The 21,744-nt window shown below is 33.0% G+C and overlaps 1 protein-coding gene across 8 annotated transcripts in view; it reads left to right on the top strand.

The window, feature by feature from the left end:
- The window catches only part of Tbc1d5 (TBC1 domain family member 5), a 524,655-nt gene that overhangs the window by 277,141 nt on the left and 225,770 nt on the right, over window positions 1–21,744 (top strand). For all 8 annotated transcript variants that reach the window (XM_076842587.1, XM_076842568.1, XM_076842553.1 and 5 more), the window contains 4 exons: window positions 7,011–7,119; window positions 8,568–8,657; window positions 8,751–8,825; window positions 9,906–9,973. In XM_076842587.1, coding sequence (XP_076698702.1) covers window positions 7,011–7,119; window positions 8,568–8,657; window positions 8,751–8,825; window positions 9,906–9,973 — 342 coding nt within the window. The remainder of the gene's footprint in view (window positions 1–7,010; window positions 7,120–8,567; window positions 8,658–8,750; window positions 8,826–9,905; window positions 9,974–21,744) is intronic.

Here is a 21,744-nt window from a genome sequence, read left to right as displayed (position 1 = left end):
AGTTCTTTTATTAGCACTATTTATTTAGAGTAATTATATACTGTGTTACAACATCTTTTATAGACTTACCTTGACTTATTTAACCACATGTATTAATTTTTAATGTTTGTTTTCATTCCCCAATTATACCATATATGAGCATGTGTCATTTCATCCCTTGAATCTTTATAGATATTGCCTTAACAATTGAATGCACATATGAGTGATATCCTTAAAATATTTTGAGTTTTGCTATTTCAAACAGGAACCATTGGTTACATAAGGCTATTTAAATTTAGACAAATTAATTAAAATGTGTGGTTCTTTGTGCTAGCCATATTTCAATGGCTTAGTAGCTATATATGATTCCTTCTTTACTATATCAATCAGGTATAAAACATTTCTGGCACCTCATAAAGTTCTACTGGATGTTGCTGCTCTAGAGATTGTTAAATGAATAAAAGATTCAGCTAAAATTCAATCCATTTTAATCTTTTCAAGAGAAAATACTTATTCAAACAATACACATATTTCTATTTATATAATGCCCTATAAATCAACTCACTCTTGGAAAACGTGCTTGAAGAGAGAGGTTTGGGTTTTAATTAGTATATCAGATTTTACTAAATAAGTGCCTATTTTTCAAATTTCTGGAAAATAATTTGTTCTTGATTCTGAAGAGTTTTCTTTATTGTATTGCTTACATTCCAGATAGTGTGGCAAATTCCTTATAATGTTTTAAAAGTTAGGTATCAATCCAGTTCCAGTTGTCACAAATATCATGGTAAATGTGGGTTGGGAGTGGGAAGAAGATAAAGAAGGTATGGTGAGAGAAGTCTCAAAAGAAGGGCATTTTTTCCTTACTTATTAATTACACGAGAAACACCACTAAACCAGGGAGTATAAGATTATTCCCTACAAACCATTTCATAGAGGGATTCTGATATAGGATCCTTTTCTCACCTCATTTCTAAATGCTGATTCTTGATTAATAATATAATGACCTTTATTACGAGTTTAATATTTTATAAATTTAAGAAGTTTTTATGAAATTAAAAAGCTTATGATACAGCTTTCCTTGATTCCTTTTCTGAAAGGATGATTGAGTTTACCTGTTTTATATGATCTTCAATTTAGAGGCTCTTAAACACTGTATTTTGAAGAAAATAATATATTTCTTAAGAGAGCATTATATCTAACCATCTTGAGCTGTTTCTAACTAAGTTCTTTGTGCAGTGTAGATATTAAGATGGAAGCTCAAGATTTCCCAATTCAAAATCTAATTCAAACCCAAATGAAAACATCATCTTAAATCCATTTTAGCAAACTTCCATGCAGTGAACTGTTCTTTGCCTTTGTTTCAGTGGAGCCTTACCATGTGAGAACATATTTTACTTAGATGTATGAAGAAATCCAAATTAAGCTTGTGGGTAATTGTGCATTCTGTTTTTATATGTACTTATATATGTGTCAGTGATATGCCCGATGGTTTTTTTTTTTATGAAGAGGAAAAAAAGATTTAAATAAAAGTAAGTTTTTAAAAATTCCTGATACAGGAAGCAAAAAAGCCAGTACAGTTTCTAATTGCCTTTTAGAGACTCTGAGTTCCCTCATTACCTGTGATTTAAGCTAAAAATGAGGTAATTATAGATAACATCAGTGTTTATCTGGTTGATCTTGGCACCTGCAGTCCTAATGTTGTAGCTTACCCGTATCTAGTGCCACACTTTACAGTCTGATGCTGACATACCTAATTTACACTGCTCATATTTTCATTGATTTTAAGCTAGATGTTCCTTGTTCCATTTGAATAGTATTTTCAAAATCATAGCTGTAAAATGATATCAGATGGAATACTGGAATTAAGGTACAGTCCTTTCACAGATGGAAATGTCTCACTAATATATTTCTATATAGATTGGAAATATTCTAAAAGTCTGTCTCCTGTTCCTTTGCATTTGATAAAACAAATGTGATCAAAATTCTTGTGGCGATTCTTGAAATATCGGCATGTATTTTAGGGTTACAATTACAATTGTATAAACCTTTTTGTACCAAGTTTAGCTGTTTTACCTTTTGTTTCCTCAGCTTCACATATTCTACACATTTAATTGTGATCTAATCCTGCTTGTAAATAGTAATCTGCATCTTGCCCTGGCTGCTGCTGCTTGTTATTCTGTCATTTCTCTATTCAGATCTCAGTAAGGAGGTCAGGGTTGGCTGGCAGATCTTGTAATCTATATCTCTGAGGGATCCTTCTGCCAAATGCCCTCTCTCCATACCTCTCAGAAGTATGGAGAGAAGCATGTTTCCTCTCCTCCTTTTTTTCTTCTATACTCTGACTTGGGCTTCCTCTTAATGAGGAAGTGAAGCTTCCTTGTTCAACCTTGTGTAATTAATAAGTAAGGAAAAAATGCCCTTCTTTTGAGACTTCTCTCACCATACCTTCTTTATCTTCTTCCCACTCCCAACCCACATTTACCATGATATTTGTGACAATTGGAACTGGATTGATACCTAACTTTTGAAACAAGTGAAGCTTCCTTGTTCAACCAGCAAATTCATTATCAGAAGCCAAAATTGCTCTCCTTCACCAAGTACTGGAAACCTTCATTCCTAAAGTATGTTTAGTCTCTAAACTCTTTACCATTATTGTAGTTGTTTGGTTTCTTAAGTTACCCACATAGAGTTGTTATTCTCTATCTAAATGATGTCTAGAAATAGGATAGAAATTATCAAAGTATAGAATGTAATTTTCTATAGTGTATCAACCTGTGGGACAATAATTAAGTTTTCTAGACCTAAATTAGTACATAGTTTTATAATTTATGCATCATTTAGGTTAAAAACTATTTAAACAAATAAACTTAGGAAGTACTAACTAGTTTTTTATTAATTTTATGTGCAAATTTTGGAAAAATACTACATTAAAATATATAATTGGAAATATCTCTTATAATCATCAGCTGTATTTATTCAGGGCATATTAAAATTGATTTACTTTTTTTTTTAAAAAGTCCATATTGCAAGAGGCTTAAATGCCTGAAGAAATTATATTAGAGGGAAAGCATCAACTGCCGCTGCAAAAGTTGATTTTATTTTTGAGATTGATTGATATACTCCTGGCTGTTTTTCAGTCGTAACATTTTTCTTCCTGAGGAGCACAAGCATAGGCTCAAAGAACTTCTCAACACAGTGCTTCTGAACTACTAATCCGTTGACCCTGACATGAGAAATAAAATTTACCCATCCCTGCCCCTCCTTGATTAAATGCTGATTGTTGTCAGGGACACAGTGCCTGCATGCAAGAGTAATTGCCACTAGATGGCACTAGTGTTGCTTTTAAAAAGGAGTCCTTAAAGGCCTTAAAGGTCTAATCACTTAGGCTTTTGCACACTAAGTGTATGTTTTTAACTGCTCACTGTAGCAGTTATTGACTTATCTTCTCAATCCAGCAGTTGAAAACTTATCTCTTGCCTTCAGACTTAATATTCAAAAACTTAAAATGGGGGGGAAGAAAACATTTCTACCCCAACTTACTGCCAAGAGGTCGTTTTGGGGTGCTTTAAAAAAATCTCATTTCTTTTTTGTCTTGAGAGTAATTTAATTTTTATGAGCCTTAGTTTCTTCATTCATAAAGAAGTAAAAACAAAACTCTAAGAGGGTTATTGTAGTGTTTAGAAGTGGTTTACCCAAAATATATCATAAGTTGATCTTTTAGCATTTTAATGACATCATCGTCAGAAATACATATATACACACACGTATAATTGTAATATATACTTATATATAATATATAGTATAAGACAAAGTATAGCAACTCCGTTTCCTTTATCTTTGCTAATTAAACTGAAAAATTCTGCCACCAAATCTTCACTATTCTCTGTTCTTTTTCCATTGTTTTCCTCCAGGTTTAGGAGCAAACCCATCATTTATATTTCTGATTGTAAAAAAAGTTTCATTTTGATCCAGCTCTCCTTGAAGCACCTTTCAACACTTTGAGTCTTTCTAACCTCTCATAACTTAATTCTTAGGAGTAGAGTTTCATCACCAGTGGTGCTACAATTATTTTTATATCTTGAGTTTTAATTTTTAAGTCTAAAGATATTTCTTCTTTCATTTACTAGTAATGTACTTTGTGTGAATCTTTGTACAATTTTTTGCACGTCTATCTGTCCATGCACTTAGTTTAAGGTTTTAAATGTCTGTAAGTGCTAAACACATAGTAGGAGCTTAATATTTTACTTACTTTGTATCAGTTTTGGATGAAACACTATTCCATTGAAGAGAAAGACAATTAATACATTATCTTGTGGACTTTGTGGGCCTGATTGTTAGGGCTCTTCTTCAGTTTTTGATGTTATGACTTAATTAGAGAACTCTAAGTACCCATGAATAAATTTAAATGACTGTGAATTTTAGAGATAATGTAAATTCATATATCTCAGTGTCCTTTTCTCTATACCAACACTGTAATCAAGTTACAGGGTCTTATTTAAGCTAACAAATAATTATATTTCATTACATAAGTAATAAGTAACATGACCTTAAAAGCCTGTTTCATTTGACAAGATGGTGATAAATCTAGCGACCAGCTGTGCCTGTACTTTTACAATTTCTTGGTACCTGTGAATAGAAGCTGATTTTAAAAGAAGCTGGAAGAGTCGTTGCTTTATATTTCTTTCTCTTACTTGGAATTCTTGGTGTTTTCAGGCCATGGAAGTGCCTAGTTCCTTTTAGGTTCAGAACACATTTGAAATCTGTGGTGGTTTTGTTTTAAGAAAGCACAAACTACTTACACAAGCATAAGGTTTCTGAAATGTACTCCTCTAATGTTCTTAGTTACTTGTGCTTATCTCATTTTGAATAAAAGTAAAAACTGGGTTAAAAAAACAAACTTTAATAATAGGAGATGTGGGTGTATATATATATATATATCTATATATATATATATATATATGAAATTATAGAAAATATTTAAAATATCATAGATAATATAAATGGGTTAAAGTTTTTTTTTTAAACAAACACAAAATTCAGTAAATAGTTTTTTGATCTGTGAGTGATCAAGAATTCAGAAAGCAACTGGACCAGTCAACAAGAGAAATCAATTTTAGATCTAAATTTTATATAAATTAAAAAGCCTTATTGTGTTGAAAATCAAGCCAGCTGGGTTAAAATATATATGCCTGATAATGTCTTACATGTATGAAAAGCTTCTCCCTTGGATCAACAATAAAGCATCTAAAATTAAATCAATATTATAATTATTACTAACAATTTTTTAAAATGATGTGTACTATGTACACTTCTGAGGGTGTTTCATGTGTTCTTTTAATCTTCATAATAATTCTTTGAGGGGGATGCTATTATTATTTCATCGATAAAGAAACTAAGACACAATGAGGTTAAGTAAATTTTTTATGTGAGCTGACAATAAGTAGATAGTAAATAGTTTACTCTTTCTGACTACATGGCTGGCTTTTCCATCCCAGGATTGTGATTCTCATGCCCATGCTCTAAACTACTATCCTATTCTGCTTATCATGGGCAAAGTTTTAATAAATAAGAAACCAGATGACCCAAAAGTTTGAAAATGTTTCAGTTTCACTAATAACATGAATGCAAAGTAATATATATTTTTTCATATTAATAGAGTGAGAAAAGACATTTTTTTGGAATGGAGATAGAGATGCCTTTCTTCTAGCATTGTATTGGAGCTTGTGCACCATTTGGCATAGTTAGCCACAAGCCTCTATTGGAAGAAGAAATGGTGTAATGGGATCCATTCTACAGGCTGGACGTTCTGATGGCAGTAGGGAATGTGGTATTGTTTTTGATCATTCTTGTGGAACTTTGTGGAGAAGGTGTGTCTGGCTTGTGGTCATATTTTTGAACTCTGGTTGTACAGGTAGTTGAGCTCATGGTGGTCAGCATAGTATGCAAGGCCATCCTTTCTCAAAAGGAGGAGGATCTAGTCAGTGACAACTGTGCACATAAACAACACTGACAGAGTGACAGAGTTTTAGTGACTTTCTTTTTAGGAAATCTCTCTTAAGAGATTGCCCCCAGGGTTTCAGCTTTGATAATAAATTTTAAATTGTAAGTTAATTTTATTGTGGCATCATGGAATTCAAGAGTAATTTCATGAAACAGATCTCAGTAGCCTCAACTGTTGACAAATGATTCTTAATGTTTAGTTTGGTGCAAGATGCTGGAAATATAGGTCTAATTCCTTTATTCAAACTCAGTAAATGGTTTGGGACAATTAATTTCCAATTGTTTCCCAGTAGAGCAGATTTACTTGTATATTAATGAGGCACAGGTGTTAGGCCCCTGGTGTCTGCATGCCTGGGAGGCATATTTCAGTTGTTTATCTACTCAGCCATAGGTACTGCAAGGTACTCAAGCTTGCCTTTAACAGTTTTTACAGTGAGGCTTTTTAATTTTTTGATGTTTTCTTCAAATTTGCCTGCACCTGTTAAAATTTTAAAACCGATCATGTAGAAAGAAGTTGCAGAGATTTCAATAGTAAATACCACCAACAGTTAAAGAAAGTAGTCTTCTATTATATTTAAATGCCCAGCTTAACATTCAGGAGAACGCAGTTTATTCAAATAGATATTTCATGTGAGAAGCCAGTGTAATCAACAATACCTTTTTTTAAAGTCTATTTTCAGAGTAGATACATCTGTCAATAGCTCAAGCAGTCATGTATTGTTATTAATATTCTTTTTTTTTCTTGTTTAGTCACTGAATTGCACTACCAACATTTTAGATGGAATGGAATAGCCTCCATAGACATTATGAATTTCAGTAACTGGCATAATTATAGCTATCTACATATTCATTAAATCTACAGAAGAACTGTGTCCAAAAAGACAGCCATTCGTTCAGAAACAGAAACTAAATATATACATTTTAAAAGTTGCATTTCTTAGACTTATTTAAAATTATTTTTCTGTAGCACTCCTCTTGAAGCAGAAGAATTGTAACAAAAGGATTCCTATGCTTTGCTTTCTTTCATATAGGAAAGAATGGGAAGAACTATTTGTAAACAACAATTACTTGGCAACAATAAGGCAGAAAGGGATTAATGGGCAGCTGAGAAGCAGCAGGTTCCGCAGTATTTGCTGGAAGGTAAGAAGAAAATATTTATTTACAGTTTGTGGTTGCAATATATCAACACAGTACCTGATGCCCTGGAAGATTACCCATGCAGAGGATCGCTGAATTTTTCCAAGGGACTTCACTTCAGTTTTTTGGCCATCCGTGTTTGTTTTTCATAGGACATTTACTAGTAAGCTTGAACCATGTTAGTCCTGAATAATTTTAAGGCAATCATTCAAAACGACTATCTTTTCATCTGTCTGTATGGTACAAATTTCAGAGCAACACCTTTGTATTGCTTAGAGGCTTTTGTAGAAATTCTTGAAGCTGGGCAGAAGTCGGGGAGGTGGATAATCTTCCTGTTTGTGTTGTATCAAGCACCCTCATTTGGCTACCCTCCCTTCTTCCTTCATAAACAGATGGAAAAGATTTTTCCTGTTTCTTTTGCTAGAAACAAACTGAAGGGCAGCAAGGAGAATTGAAAGGTAATTGGGTCATTCTCCTTCAGTGGAAAGGTCATTGGTTACCAAAAGTAGTAATCATAACTCACAGTTATCTTTTTAATTGCTTTGAAAAAGTGTTTCTTTTTGTTCTCCAAAATGTATTAATTTAGGTTTAGATGTGATTTAAAAGTGATTTTTATCAAAAGTTTTAAGGGTTATCTGCCTTTATTGAGCATAATGAGTCTGTGCAAGCAAAGACAGTAAGAAACACATGATATATTAGACAGCTTTAGATTTAATAATTTAGATTTAATAATTAAAATACATTTTTCTTCTGTTAGATGAAGGCAGTAAAGGCAGGAGACCTGCTGCTAGAATATTTGTATCCAAATATTTGTGCCCCACCCCCATTCCCTGTTGTTTAACTTTTAGTATCCTTCATCTACTAAAAATAAACCTAAGTCCAGATTTATTTTAATGTTGCATTAAACTAAATTAAATCAAATTTGTCTTTTTAAGAATGCTTATTTTCATAAGTCGATTGCCAATTGTAAATTACATTTTTGCTTTGAATGAGTTTGCTTCTTAGACAATATTCTCCTTTTTCAGACTATTCTTACTGTTCTTCTCTGTCCTTTATCTGCTTTGCTTTAAAATAAAACCTTAAATCTAAAAATTACTAATCAGAACTTGTACCTTGTAATATCTCCCTGCTACTTCCTATATGATTAGAATATAGAATGGGAATTGTTGCTGATTTTTTTTTTCATTTTTAATATGAATCTGGAGGGAGGCTTGATTCTATTTTATGGTGCAGCTTCTGAGATCTTACTTTTGCTTTTGATTACTCAATTTTTAAATTTCGAACTAACTATATGTTTCTTAAATATCCACAAATATAAATTACTGGAAATTAAAGTAATGATATGAATATAAAATAGCATGAATGGGATATCGATTTTGATTTGCAGGTTATTCTTTTTGCCTGGTTTCACATTGTATTTATGATTCTTACAATTTTTTTTCCCTTGACAGCTGTTTCTTTGTGTTATTCCTCAAGATAAAAGTCAATGGATAAGTAAAATTAAAGAGTTAAGAGCATGGTACAGCAACATTAAAGAAGTAGTAAGTAAATAGTAAATGTAATTAATGTAATTGTCTTTTATTTATAAAGTCCAGTAGCCTCTGATCTTTCTGTGTATTTTTATTCTTAACCAGCATATCACAAACCCAAGGAAGGTTGTTGGCCAACAAGATTTGATGATCAACAATCCCCTTTCACAGGATGAAGGGGTAAAGTTCTCCTTTATTTATATCTCAACTATTTTTACCCATAAGAGTTTAAAAGTCACCATGATAACAGTGTATTTCATGACAAGCATTTTCTTTACTCCACATACTGTACTACCTAAAATCTGGTGGAAATAATTCTATGGTATATACATAAAATATTAGAGGAAGTTCGTGATTTACTTCAGTGGAATGGCACTATTGAGAAGTCCCAACAGTCTATAAGAAGGATAAAATAGAAGAGCATATGCTTAAGAACTGGACTGTTCTACCAAGATGGGAGTGGAGAGGCTAGGAAAGTCTGCCTTCCTACACAGAGAAGTGTCCACTTAGCAGGACTAACTTCCAGGAAGGAGGAAGTATCTCTGTAGTAAATCTCTGAAGAAGTTTTCAAAAGACCAGGAAAAGGAATCAGGCTGACCTCTAGTATTCCAGTGAAGACCAAGAATGATCATTATTTTAAAGACATTTTATAACTTCTTCAATTATTGCTGCTCTCATTTCTGTCTAGTTAGGTAAGATTAGAAAAAAAAAAAAAATTCCCATTCACTACATAATGTTAGCATTTGTTTTTCCCGATATATGTAGTTAGTCTTTGGTATTACACCATAAAATATTCCGTATTTTTAAAATTTTCTCTAAGTTCACATTTTAAACCTTGATAAAAGCCTATTAGATTATAAAACCAGGCTTTGTAGAAAACATTGCACATCTCTCTCAGTGCATTGGAAATTCAGGTCAGGTACAAGTTGGGGCCAGTTGGCCTATGGATATTGCTCTAATCCAAGTACTTTATTATTATTTATAGGGAGAGTAGTAGGATAGTGTACAGCATTGAAAATGATCATTCAATTTATAGAAATAAAGAATTTTTAAAACATGTAAAATAATATCAGACTGGAAAAATTGATGTTAGGATAAGGGTGTGTTTTTGAGATTGAACTAGATTTTAATAAAATCTGAGAAAGCTGAAATAAGAATTTGGAGAAGAAAAAATTTAATCACTTAAATTATTAAATTGAAGTCATAGAAGTCAAGCAAAAGTATGGGATTATTTTAATTAGGTTGTTCTCCTTATTTCAGAGTCTTTGGAATAAATTTTTCCAAGACAAAGAACTACGATCAATGATTGAACAAGATGTCAGAAGAACGTACGTAAAACTATATTACTTTCAATAATTCAAATTGGTATTACCAGTTTTAGCAAAATGTAAATCCATAGAGGAGCCAAAATTGAATGCAGTATTTTACTTGAATGAAAAGCAAAGCCTTTGATCAAATTTTAATAGGTATTATTCCCTATGTTACTTTTTTAAAAATATGTTTCTAACATTGTCTTAAAATTATAATTTTTTTCAGATTTACATGACTTCAAATGAATTGTTGGTAATTGATACAACTGGTTAAATTATTTTAATATGGTTATATTATGTAGTAATTTATATTGGTATTATTTGCCTTTTGCATTATACATTCAAATCCCTTTCTTACCAAATTGCTTTTTAAATGACCACTATTCTTATCTATTTTACTTCTCTTTCTCTTGAAGCTATTGAGGTTTGCAAGCCTCTTAATCTACTTTGTATTTACAATGTGAAAGAGCAATTTCTTGTTTACTACATAATAAATGTTCACAACTATTATATATTAGACCTTGTCTTTCTTAGTCATGTGGTGGGAAGTACATGGAATTTGTGACTTGGACCCTAGGGTGAGTTCTAGCTATCTTTGCTATTCAATTGTAGGCAGATTATTTTCAACATATTTCCCCTCAGTTTCCTTTTCTGTAAAATGGGGATAGTCTTGTAATCATAAGACTTCTGTAGATTCATGAGTACAGGTTGAGTATCCCTTATCTGAAATGCTTGAGACCAACAGAGTTTCAGATTTCTGATTTTTTTCAGGTTTGAAGTAAATGTTTGCATAGCATGTACTAATTGATCGCCACTCATCTGAAAATTGAAAATCCAGCATTCTCCAAAATCTGAAATTTCTTGAGCACCATATTGTTATCCAAAAAATTTGGATCTTGAAACAATTTGGATTTTGGATTTTTGAATTAAGGATGCTCAACTGGTACATGTAGTAACAGCAGTAATTTATATAAACGTTCCCAAATAAAATCATTGGTATTTGGGATCAGCCAGGTATTTGAAGAGCTATAAGTATCTCTCATGGCTTCCTCTAAGTCCTTCTGCAGTTTTGCCTGTGTACTCCACTGCTAGTTCAACTCCCACTAAATCTATTATAATGTCAAATTCTCTCTGGCTTTCTAAGATTCATCTTTTTCCTGATCCCAAACACTGAATAACCAGATGACATGGACTGCCTTTAAGTTATACTACATATTGAATGGACAAAAGTTTCTATTTTAAAATTAAAATAATTTCATTTTAAAATGGAGGAATCATAGATTCAGAATTCATCAAAACCATATCTAACTATGGGGTGTAGGATGAGAAATATGGGGTCATTTTGATGAGTTTGTGTTGTGAAGTTAACTTGGGAATCACCCATTTGTATAGTGAAATTACTGTCAAAGGTATTAGGTAGCAGTGCTTGATTTCTCTAGGAATTAGAGCACCCTTGTATTGACACAGGAGGCATTATGTTAGTATTTGAATAAAACAAAGGAATTTCTTAATCAAGAATTTGTATGATCAGAGGCAATAAAACAGGCCTCAAAAATGTGCAGTAAATATTGCTAACTAAGCAGTAGAGGTATCCCTTAAAAAGGGCCAAGCAGTTATATTAAAAAAATTGATAGCTTCAAATCCATCTGTCTACTGAGAAGGATTATAATTCATCTCTCCACAGTTATGGAATGGAATTGGTGGGAGTGTGGCTGTTATGCAGCCACCCACTCAGAGGCCACAGAGACCAGATTAGTTAAAACAAGAGAGGGAGAAAATAAAAACTGGATAGTCAAACCAAATAGGAGCTTTTTCAACATTTTGGTTGGCTACTTTAAACATTTCTGCTTTGCTGTGTAAAAGAGTATTAGGTCTTGAAAGCCATATTCTTTTAACTATTTGCTTCATTTTCTGGGTATTTTTCTTGTTAAAGTACATATACACATACACATACATATAGTACTAATTTTTTTAAAAAATTATCTCTACTACTGTATCTTAATTAACATTGTAAGCTCAAAATTCAAGAAAGGCAACTAGGAGAACCTATAGTTCATAGTATAAATGAGCGAAATTCCATCTCCCCTCCGCTTGAAGGCTTTGCCATGGCTCTTTCTACATTTAGAGATTTCTATACCCTCTCTTAATATGGTGCCTATAAGGTAATTAGTTAGTGTCATTTAAAGCCTAATGAATTGCTTAATCACAAAACCTAAATAACTTGAATAATTTTACTACTTTGCACCTTTACAAGGCATTCTGTGGTCTAAAGTCCATTCCCTCTGCCCCCATCCAGTCTGTAAAGCAACAAGAAAAAAGTACATAGCTCAGAAAAGGATACAGCATTACTTATTCACTAACATCTTTCCACTTCCAGTCTAGTCCATGTGCTTTAGACTCTTCTCAAAGCAAATGAATAATTGTGCTACTTGCCTAATCCAAAGGTGTCTATGACTCCCTGTGGATTACAGAGAAACTGGATTTACACAGTTTCCCTGACACACACCCAGTGACCTTTTAGACTATTTCTTCTGGCATTACTTTGTGAACAAGTTTTGTGCTTAGATTTTCCATGCTCTCCTCTGCTTGAGTGCTGTTTCCCTCTACTGCTCCCTGTTGGATTTCTGAGAGCTTGCCCTTTAAGGCCTGAGTTGATTACCACCATGTCTCTGAGTTTCTAGTCTTTTCAGTTTGATAGAATTTGTGCCTATTCTATGTTCTATATAATTTTCTTTAAACTTTTTAATGACATTATTTAATTGTTGGGTCTAACATTTACTTAGGTCCACTTGCCAGTGCATTCAGTGTATTTATCTTAATTGCTCAGGGCACCAGGGACTGGAAATGCCAAGATAAATATTTATATACCCATAAGAAGTTTAAAGTATAATAGAGGAAGAGGGGGCACAGGGATAGTGCAGGATAGCTGGTGTCGTAGTAGCAGTACTATGTAGAAGAGCTCTGGGGTTAGCCCAGGTCTTACTTTTCTATCTAATGACAAATCCCTGAAGGTTTTGGCCCTACTCTTATTTTTGTCTTAATGTATGTAGTCAAGTTGATGCTTAATAAATGATCTGTAGTTGTAAAACTTATCAATGACAATTGGTGCTGTTCAATTCTAGTTACACTAACATCTTTTCAGTCTTTAGAGACATAAGAACCCTTTAAAAATACTTCTGTGGTCAACCTTCTAGTTTAAACAAGAAAATTTGATCTTCTGAGCTGTGTTTTTTCCATCATTATTGAATTTATTTAATCTGGATATGTCACTATATTAAATATTACCTTCCTCTTCAACTAATTTTAATATTCTTTTATGTCACTAACCCTGTTTTACCTCAAAGGACTTTTCATTTATTTCAGTTAATTGCTTCTTAACTAATGAAGTTGTTACTATTCCCATTTTTGTTACTGGGAAAAAACCAAAAACCTGATAATCAAAAGGTAACTCTAGGAACTTCAAGTTTATAGCACTTCTAAATTAGAAACTACATTGTCCATTCTGGACAAATCTTGCCATATTTCAAAAGCTGTAGCATTAATACTGAGTTTTAGTATTATTTAAAATGAAGGGAAATAATGAGCTTAGGGTAAAATATCATTTTCATAGTAGATGCTAAAGAAGTGTTATTTGGTCTGTCAAGGTCTATTCTAAAAATATAATACAGCATCTATACCATCATTTGCCAATTAACATATTTATAACTATTGCCAAATAGTCTCATCTTTAAATGTGTTCTTTCTCTCTCTTGAGTAAATGATTAGCATTCTTTAACTTGTCTTTATCCTTGTAACTTAACTTTGACTATACTTAAAAATTTATCTAATTATCAAATGGATGTGCTAGTCATTTTCTTCAATTTTTAGTCTTTTGTATTTCTAGATATTGTAAATATTTCCAGTAGATCATTTTTTCCTTGACTCTTCATGTTGTAGATTGGGTTTTTTTTTCCTCTTACAAAAATGGAAACTCATTTTAATGCTTCTTTTTGTTCATAGTTTATATGTTGGTTAAGCTTCAAACATGATTTAAGCAAATTTTGTGCTCACTTATCATTTGCTACTTTGTGTATTTATTAGTAATTGCTAAAATTATTTTTAAAGCAACAGATTTGTGCTCTCCGGTTTGTTAGGCCCTAGGTATGTTGTCTATTTAAGCTTAAGATTAAATAAAATAAAATATTCAGTATTCATACACAGTAGTGACATTCAAGTGCTAAAAGCTGCTGTACTTGACAATACATATATAGAATATTTCTATCATTACAGAATGTTCTGCTGAACAGCAACATACTCATTTTTATATTTTTGTATAATATATGATGTGAGTATCTAAATTTTACTTTTTATTGATGCTGAACATTTAGATGTGGCATATACTAAATGTTTATTTTTATTTCCTTTCTTCCTTGAGAAAAATCTATTCTTATAGTATATGTGTCTTATCTAAAATTTTGGTAAAATGTAGTTTTTTAAATTTTTTTTAACTTGTAGATGGACACAATATTTTTATTTATTTTTATGTGGTGCTGACGATTGAATCCAGTGCCTTACATGTTCCAGGTAAGCAGTCTACCATTGAGCTACAACCCCAGCACCTAAAATGTAGTTCTTACCTTACATTGTAGTCTGTGGCTAATAACTAGGCCATTTCTGGAAAACAAACAAACAAACAAACAAACCAGTATACAGAAGTGTTTTTACAGTCAATTTTTTTAAAATATTAATATAAAGACCATCTCTCCCTCCCCTTTAATTCCCATTTTGGCAAAAATACTGCTAGTACATTGGTCCATTGACTCTCTCACTTTACAGAGTTAAGATGTCCTAAATGTTGGTATCTTTTACACAGTTTCTTCCAAACCCATATTTTATTTAAATAAAAAGCTAATTCCTCAGGGAAGATGATTTTTACAAGCAATTTTAGAGCAGAATTGATTTTGGTGTGTGTTAATGCAGACAATCTGCCCAGTGTTAAAATGTTAAGGAGAAAAAAAAAAATACAAGCTGCCATATTCGTGTGATCACACCAAAATAGCAGCTTGTATTTATATTTTCAGTCTCCTTGAGGTGGACTGCAGGCACACATGAATGAGTGGATGTACTTGGTGTTGTGTTGTGATTTTATTTAATGCAGGCAATGTACATGCTTGTGCATGCACGACCAGCCCTCACATATGCACTTGTTCACAGCCGAGAAAGTGAAAACTACAACACAAGCCGCTCTCTAAGAGTTGTCGGCAACCTGTGTGTGTGTTTCTTAAATACTAAATAGGGGGAAAACAGATTTTCAGAAATACGAGAAGCAGTTCTGTCCAATGGCCTACAGTCCTTCCTCATTTCATATTTAAGATAAAAGGAAAAGAATTATGACTGTTGTGTGTACACACACACACACACACACATCTAGAAATATGTGTTTTCCCATACTGCCCTTGTGTTAAAGTATTTATTTCCTATTTGTTTCATATATGCATGCAAATTCTTAGCATACATTCATTCTAATTTATGAGTTTTTAAAAACCATATACACACATATGTATATTTAGTATTTGAATGAAAATATCGGTTTATTTGCTAAAGAACATTTAGTTACAGTGTTTAGATTAGTATCCTGATGCTCTGAGTCTTTGGCATGTAGGAGCAGTAGTACATGGAGCATAGCACATGTAACCATAGCTGGTGACCTGCAAAATTTTTGCTTTTGAGATCCTCTTCATTTTAAATAAGCCAGGTGGTGGTGGTTGTTATTTTGTGGTGCTGCGGATTGAACCCAGGAACTTGTGCATGCAAGGCAAGCTCTCTACCAACTGATCTTTATCCCCAGCCCAAGCCAGGTTATTTAAAGCAGTACTTATGGTTAAGTTCATATGATTATAAGTAGGTTAAAAAGTAAAGTCTGGTAAGTGAAATATTTTTAATAGCCATAGCCTGTTTGTTAGTGTAACACAGTTTGCAGAATTTCAAACAGATTTGTAATTGAAACTACTTTGGTAGTTCAATGGAAATGCTTTGAATTTCTTTTAAAATTTTCTGTTTTAATGGCTGATAACTGCAAAATAATGTCTGTATTTCCAGTTATAACAAGTTTTGCACTTGTGGTAGAGGTGTGTATGGGTACATAATCAAACATAAACACACAGAGATGAACATACGCACACTCACATATACACTAAATATTTTCCTAATTTTTCATATTTACAGTATGAGTGGAAACATTATTTTTTGAGGAGAGAAGGCAATAGAGTTGAAGGTTTTATTATGAGTTAGGGTATTATTGAACCAAAAGAACTTTAGATGTAAACCTCTACTGCAGTTACTCCTGCCTCCTGAACTCCAGTCTTATCTTCCCTTTCCCAAACATCCATCCTATCTTCCTAGTACTTGTACTTAAATTTTCTCAACTGTATGTGATTTCAAACTCCCATCTTCTTTGTTAGACTCTCTCAGAGATTGGGCTGGATCCTACTTTTGTCATCACCACAGATTCCTACTTTGTTTCCTTGACTTGTAAAAATCAGTATTCACCTCCACTTTAAGACCTGTGAGAACTGTGTTCTTTTCTTCCTTAATTGCAAAAACAAATTGTTTTTGCTCAGGTTTCCTTCTGCTTCATCTTTCCACCTCCACTCCTCCAGACCATACTTCATTTTCCCTTTCATTTGTAGGTTTGTAGATATATTTGTTCATTTAAAATCTACTACTTGAGAAATTACCTTGTCCTATGTAGAACTCAAAGATTCTAGTCGACTGTCTCTTCTCTTTTTCACATATTGTGCATATTTTATTAAAATTGTCTGTAAAACTTCTATTTGTTCTCTTAGAATTTGAGTTGTAAATTCTTATGTATCTTTATATTTTCCCATAATAGCATTTGTATCATTGGTAGTCATCTAGTTAAATTTTATTTTTGAAGGTGAAAAGTTGAATGCAAGAAGAATATGACTAAAATAAGCAAATGTAGCTCGTTGATGTTTCAAATGGAAATGGTCTTTCCACCACACTAATTTATGCAGATTTTGTTTGCATTTGAAACTTCCTCACTTCAAGAAACATTTATTAACGCCTTCAATGTCCAAATGGGACAGAAACATAAATGGATGTGTATCACATGTCTTATTAAGACGTGGAGACTGAGTATCTAGGTTTCTGCCCTCTGGGTTCATATATTCTACTGTAGTGTTTTTCAGTTTGGGGAGTATTAACATTTGGGATCAGTGAATTCTTTGATATGAGAGGCTCTTAAGTGCAGTGTAGGCCTGACCTCTTCCTGTTAGAGGTTCTCTGAGGCACACTTTTTAAATCTTTCTCAAAGCCTTTGTCTGACTGAAGGGCCCTGAGGCATTATCTCAGAGCTTCTGGAGATACTAATAAAGGGTTTTACAGTGTAACAAGATTAAAGGTTTCATCTTTCATGTTGTCTTTCTGTCTGTATTCTAGATTTAAGATTGCCCAAAAGCATTGTTTTAATATTAGCAACCATTTGATGACTGGAAAGACTGAGAATGAGAAAAACTTTTATTTTCAGATATAGCAAGTTTCAGCTAATTTATGCTTATTAGTTCTTCCTTTTGCTTTTCTTTCATTTTACTCTAAGTAACAAGAATAAACCTGGTGATACCTTCAACACTCTACGTGAATATCTCCTTAGCTAGATCACCCAACTTATTAGGTACATTTTCTGTTTTTCATAAAACCAGAGACTACCATAGTGTCAGACTTTTCTCTACTACATAATAAGGGAACTTTTTCTTCCATTTCTCCTGTTTTCCTAATTTTCATTGAAACTCTCATTGGCGGCCCACTCCAGGACCTTACCTAACTGTCTGTTTTGTACCCTTTTGCCCTTCAGTGACAATCTCTTGAAGATGCTTCTGGCTTCTATCCAAGTCCCATGTACATCTCTACTATGTATTTTAGTTGTTTTGAGTATTACCTGGATTTCAGATTTCAAGACCTCTATTAAATTATCTTTTACTACATGAAAATCAACCAGAACAGTGGCTTAGAACAATAATCATTTATTTCATAGTTGCTGCAAATCAGTAGTTTGCAAGTAGCTTAGCTAGGAAGTTCTGGCTTAGGAGTCTCTTATGAGAGTTCAGTCAGGTTTCTCCTACTGCTGCAGACCATTGATTAAGACTAGAGGATTCGGACTGATTCCTTTTCGTGTGTATCTATCTATGCATGGGACTGCCAAAGTGTCCTTCTCCAGAGGAGGCTTTCTCCAGAACAAGGGATTCAAGAGAGAAAGGGAATCAGGTAGAAATTGTGTGCTTTTCATGCTATATTTTAGCACAGAAGGGAGGTGTATCAAAAAATTTGCAAGTGTATTTTAAAACCACATTCTACCTATAGCTTCTCTGGTCTTCCTAGTGATCTTCTCCATTCTGACCAGTTGAAAGGGGAGAAGTGTACAGGAACCTGCCCAGGAGTAAGGCAGAAGAGATTTGTTTTCACACATACTTTCCACTTTTATTCCATTTGATTAGCACTCAGTCATATGGCCACAACTAACTGAAAAGGAAGCTGGGAAACTAAATCTTACGTCTGAACCTGGAAAACACACAAACCATGCTTGGTTGAATAAAGAAACTGATGAAATTTTCCACACAGGAAGAAAAATAATTTGATGTGTCTGCTTTCATTCTATATCAAATTATTGTTCTTATGGTTTGGCTTAATTTTTCAGTTTTTTTTTTAATAAAACAAACTATAGTAAGGTATTATAGTTACGTTGGTGTTTGATAGTATACTGGGGAGTTTTCATCAGCTCATTTTAAATTTTGGATGAGTGCTTGTTTTGATTTTCTGGTTTTGAAATGCAGACATGGCATCGGTTATTGTTACTTCAAGTCTCTCTGTGCTTCTTTGTCCCACTGCATGATTATAAACCCTCACCAAGGGCTTCATTTTTTTCCCTTGGGGCATCTTATTGAATACTAGCATCTTCAGTAATTCATCTGGGCCCAATGCTTTGTCTGTTTTAATACTTCTAATTACCTAATTATGTACCATAATGCAGTGACAAAGCCCTTTATCATTTCACTCTTTTCTTAACCCTTTTCTTGCTTAGAAATATTCTTTCTTGCTCTTTGTTTTCTGTGAAACTCTCCATTACAGATAGCTCAGATATTTCCCTGGCTTCCCTTTATTTTCTGTATTATAGGACCATTAGCTGGATGTTTTTTCAATTAACTTCCAACAGGCATCTGAGTTCCTGAGTTGGGGGCTCTAAAGTTGGTGTTTAGTTGCTCTCTGTCCCACTCTTCCTCATTCTTTCTACCATACTGCAGTCACATGAGAAGATATCCAAAAGACAAGTAGATTAATCTATTTGTCATAAACTACTTTTGTGACAGAACTAGCGGCCATTCCTATCATTAATAGATCTTAGTGTAATCAGATGTCCACAAGCATCTGTGAACCAAATGTAATGAAAATGAACAAGAATTTTTAAACTATGGTGAATTTTATTTCAGAATAGCTAAAACTTAATGAAAAGAATGTTTCTTTTTTAAAGTATTTTAGATATTAAAGGAAGAAAAATAGTTGTAGTCTTACCATTTTATGACCTCTAATGAATTAATAAGACTAGGCAATGATCATCAGTGGTTGCTAGCATCACATAGAAAGCTACTGTTAGATACCTCCTGATGGAAGCATATAGCACTAACTGCTCTGGTTATCTATTGCTACATTATTTACCAACTAAAACTTTAAAAAATAGCAGACTTTGTGTTGCTGAATATATAACTTGGGCCAAGTTCAGCAAGAATGCTCATTGCTCTCCCCATCTGGAGCAGCCTTAAACTCAGAAGCTCCAGTCATCTGGAGGCTGCTCATGACCATGACTGGCTGTTGAAGCTGACTCTGAATTTAGACCTCTGAAGCTGTGGCGGAAGCACTCCACTTATCCTTCCCACAAGCTATATGTGACAAGGCTTGGCTTCCTCACAACATGGTGGCTTGGTTCAGAGAGACAGACATATAAAACCTATGTCACAGCATCACTTTAGCTGTATTTAGTTTGTGAGAAACTGGTCACTAAGAAGGGAGGTTAGATTCCTCTACCTTCACAGGGAAGGAGAGTCAGAAGAATTGGTGAACCTATTTTCAACCATCTTATCTCTCTATGAAGAATCTCTTTGAAAAGTTGAACCTGAATCTGATTAACTGTCTAGACTTAATCATCAACTTATAGGAAATACAGGGGAAGGGTGACACATTAAATACCACAATGGAGATACGATTAATAAAAGTCAGAACGTGGGAAGTTTCTACAGGTTAAAGTACCTGGTTTCTTTAATAAATACATTGCAAGAAAAAGAAAAGGACAAATCTATCAAGTAAAAGAATTTTAAGTGACATTAATAAATTGCAGTGCATTGATAGATATTGCTCAGATCTTGAATAAAGTGTTAAAATGTCTTGGGAAATCACAGAAATTTGAACATTGGATGTTTGAGTTAATCTATTATTTTTGTTAGTATTAGTGTTATAATACTGTGGTTTAAAAACTGTTTATCTTTTAGAAATAAACATAATATTATAGATATGGTGATGTTGTCTGGATTATCTTCAAAATAATGGGGTACTAGGGAGGTGATATATACACACACATATTGTTTTCGTATATATATAAAATCAGTTTCATATATATAAACAGTTTATATATATATATAAACTGATTAGGTAGTAGGTAGATTCGGATTAATTCTGCTCTTTTCTCTGTTTACATCGGAAGATTTTTAAAACCTACATTGAAAACACTACTGTCTAACACTTTTGGTTTAAGATAGAAAGCCAAGATTATACACAGTACTTTTATGATATCTCATTACTTTTTCCATACTGCAGATTTTTTAATAGATTAAATAATTATATTTTAATACATTTGTGGTCCTAATTGTAATTCCTATCTCATTAATGTTGAGCGATATGGAACATTTTCCATTTATCTGTTAACCATTATATCATCTTTTGATAAATGTCTTATTCTTAACTGAATTATTTTCTTTCATAGAGATGTTAGAATTCCTTAAACATTTTGGATATTAATCCATTTTCAGATGTATGGCTTTCTCATATTTTCTCCCACTCCACAGTGGGAGAAAATTCTCTTATTTCATTTGTTGAGCAGAGGTTTTAAGAAGTTAAATTTTTTATTTTTTAAATTGTTATTTATTTGTTCATTTAGTAAGCAACTACTGGGATTAGACCCAGGGCCTTGTGCATGCTAACTGTGTACTCTACTACTAAGTTATACTCCCAAGCTCAGAAGGTTTTCATTTTAATGTAATCCCCTATGACTATTTTTGCTTTTGTTGCTTGTGCTCCTTAGTTCAAAGTAAGAAAGTCAGTGTCCAGACCAATGTAGTTTTTCCCCTGTATTTTCCTTCTAGTAGTTTCACAGTTTCTGGTTTTATATTTAAGTCTAATTCATTTTGAGTTGATTTTTTTTTCCTATATGGTTGGTGTAAATAAGTTAAGGGTCCCAGTTCATTCTTCTGCATATGGATATCCAGTTTTTGCAACAACATTATTGAGGAGACTGTCGTTTTCACATTGTATATTCTTGGAACTTTAGTCAAAAATCAATTGACTGTAGATGAATTGGCTCATTTCTGTGCTTTCTACTCTGTTCCATTGGTTGATGTGTGTGTTTTTATGCCAGTGCCATACTGCTTTAATTATCATTGCTTTGTATACAGTTTGAAGTCAGTATGATACATCCAGCTTTATTTTTTTGGCTCTTTGGGTTGTAATCCTTGATGATCTTTGCTATT

The sequence above is a fragment of the Callospermophilus lateralis genome, chromosome 1, assembly GCF_048772815.1.
Source record: "Callospermophilus lateralis isolate mCalLat2 chromosome 1, mCalLat2.hap1, whole genome shotgun sequence".
Lineage (NCBI taxonomy): Eukaryota > Metazoa > Chordata > Mammalia > Rodentia > Sciuridae > Callospermophilus > Callospermophilus lateralis.
The sequence above is the reverse complement of the archived record's forward strand: the minus strand, read 5'-3'. Positions and strand labels throughout refer to the sequence as shown.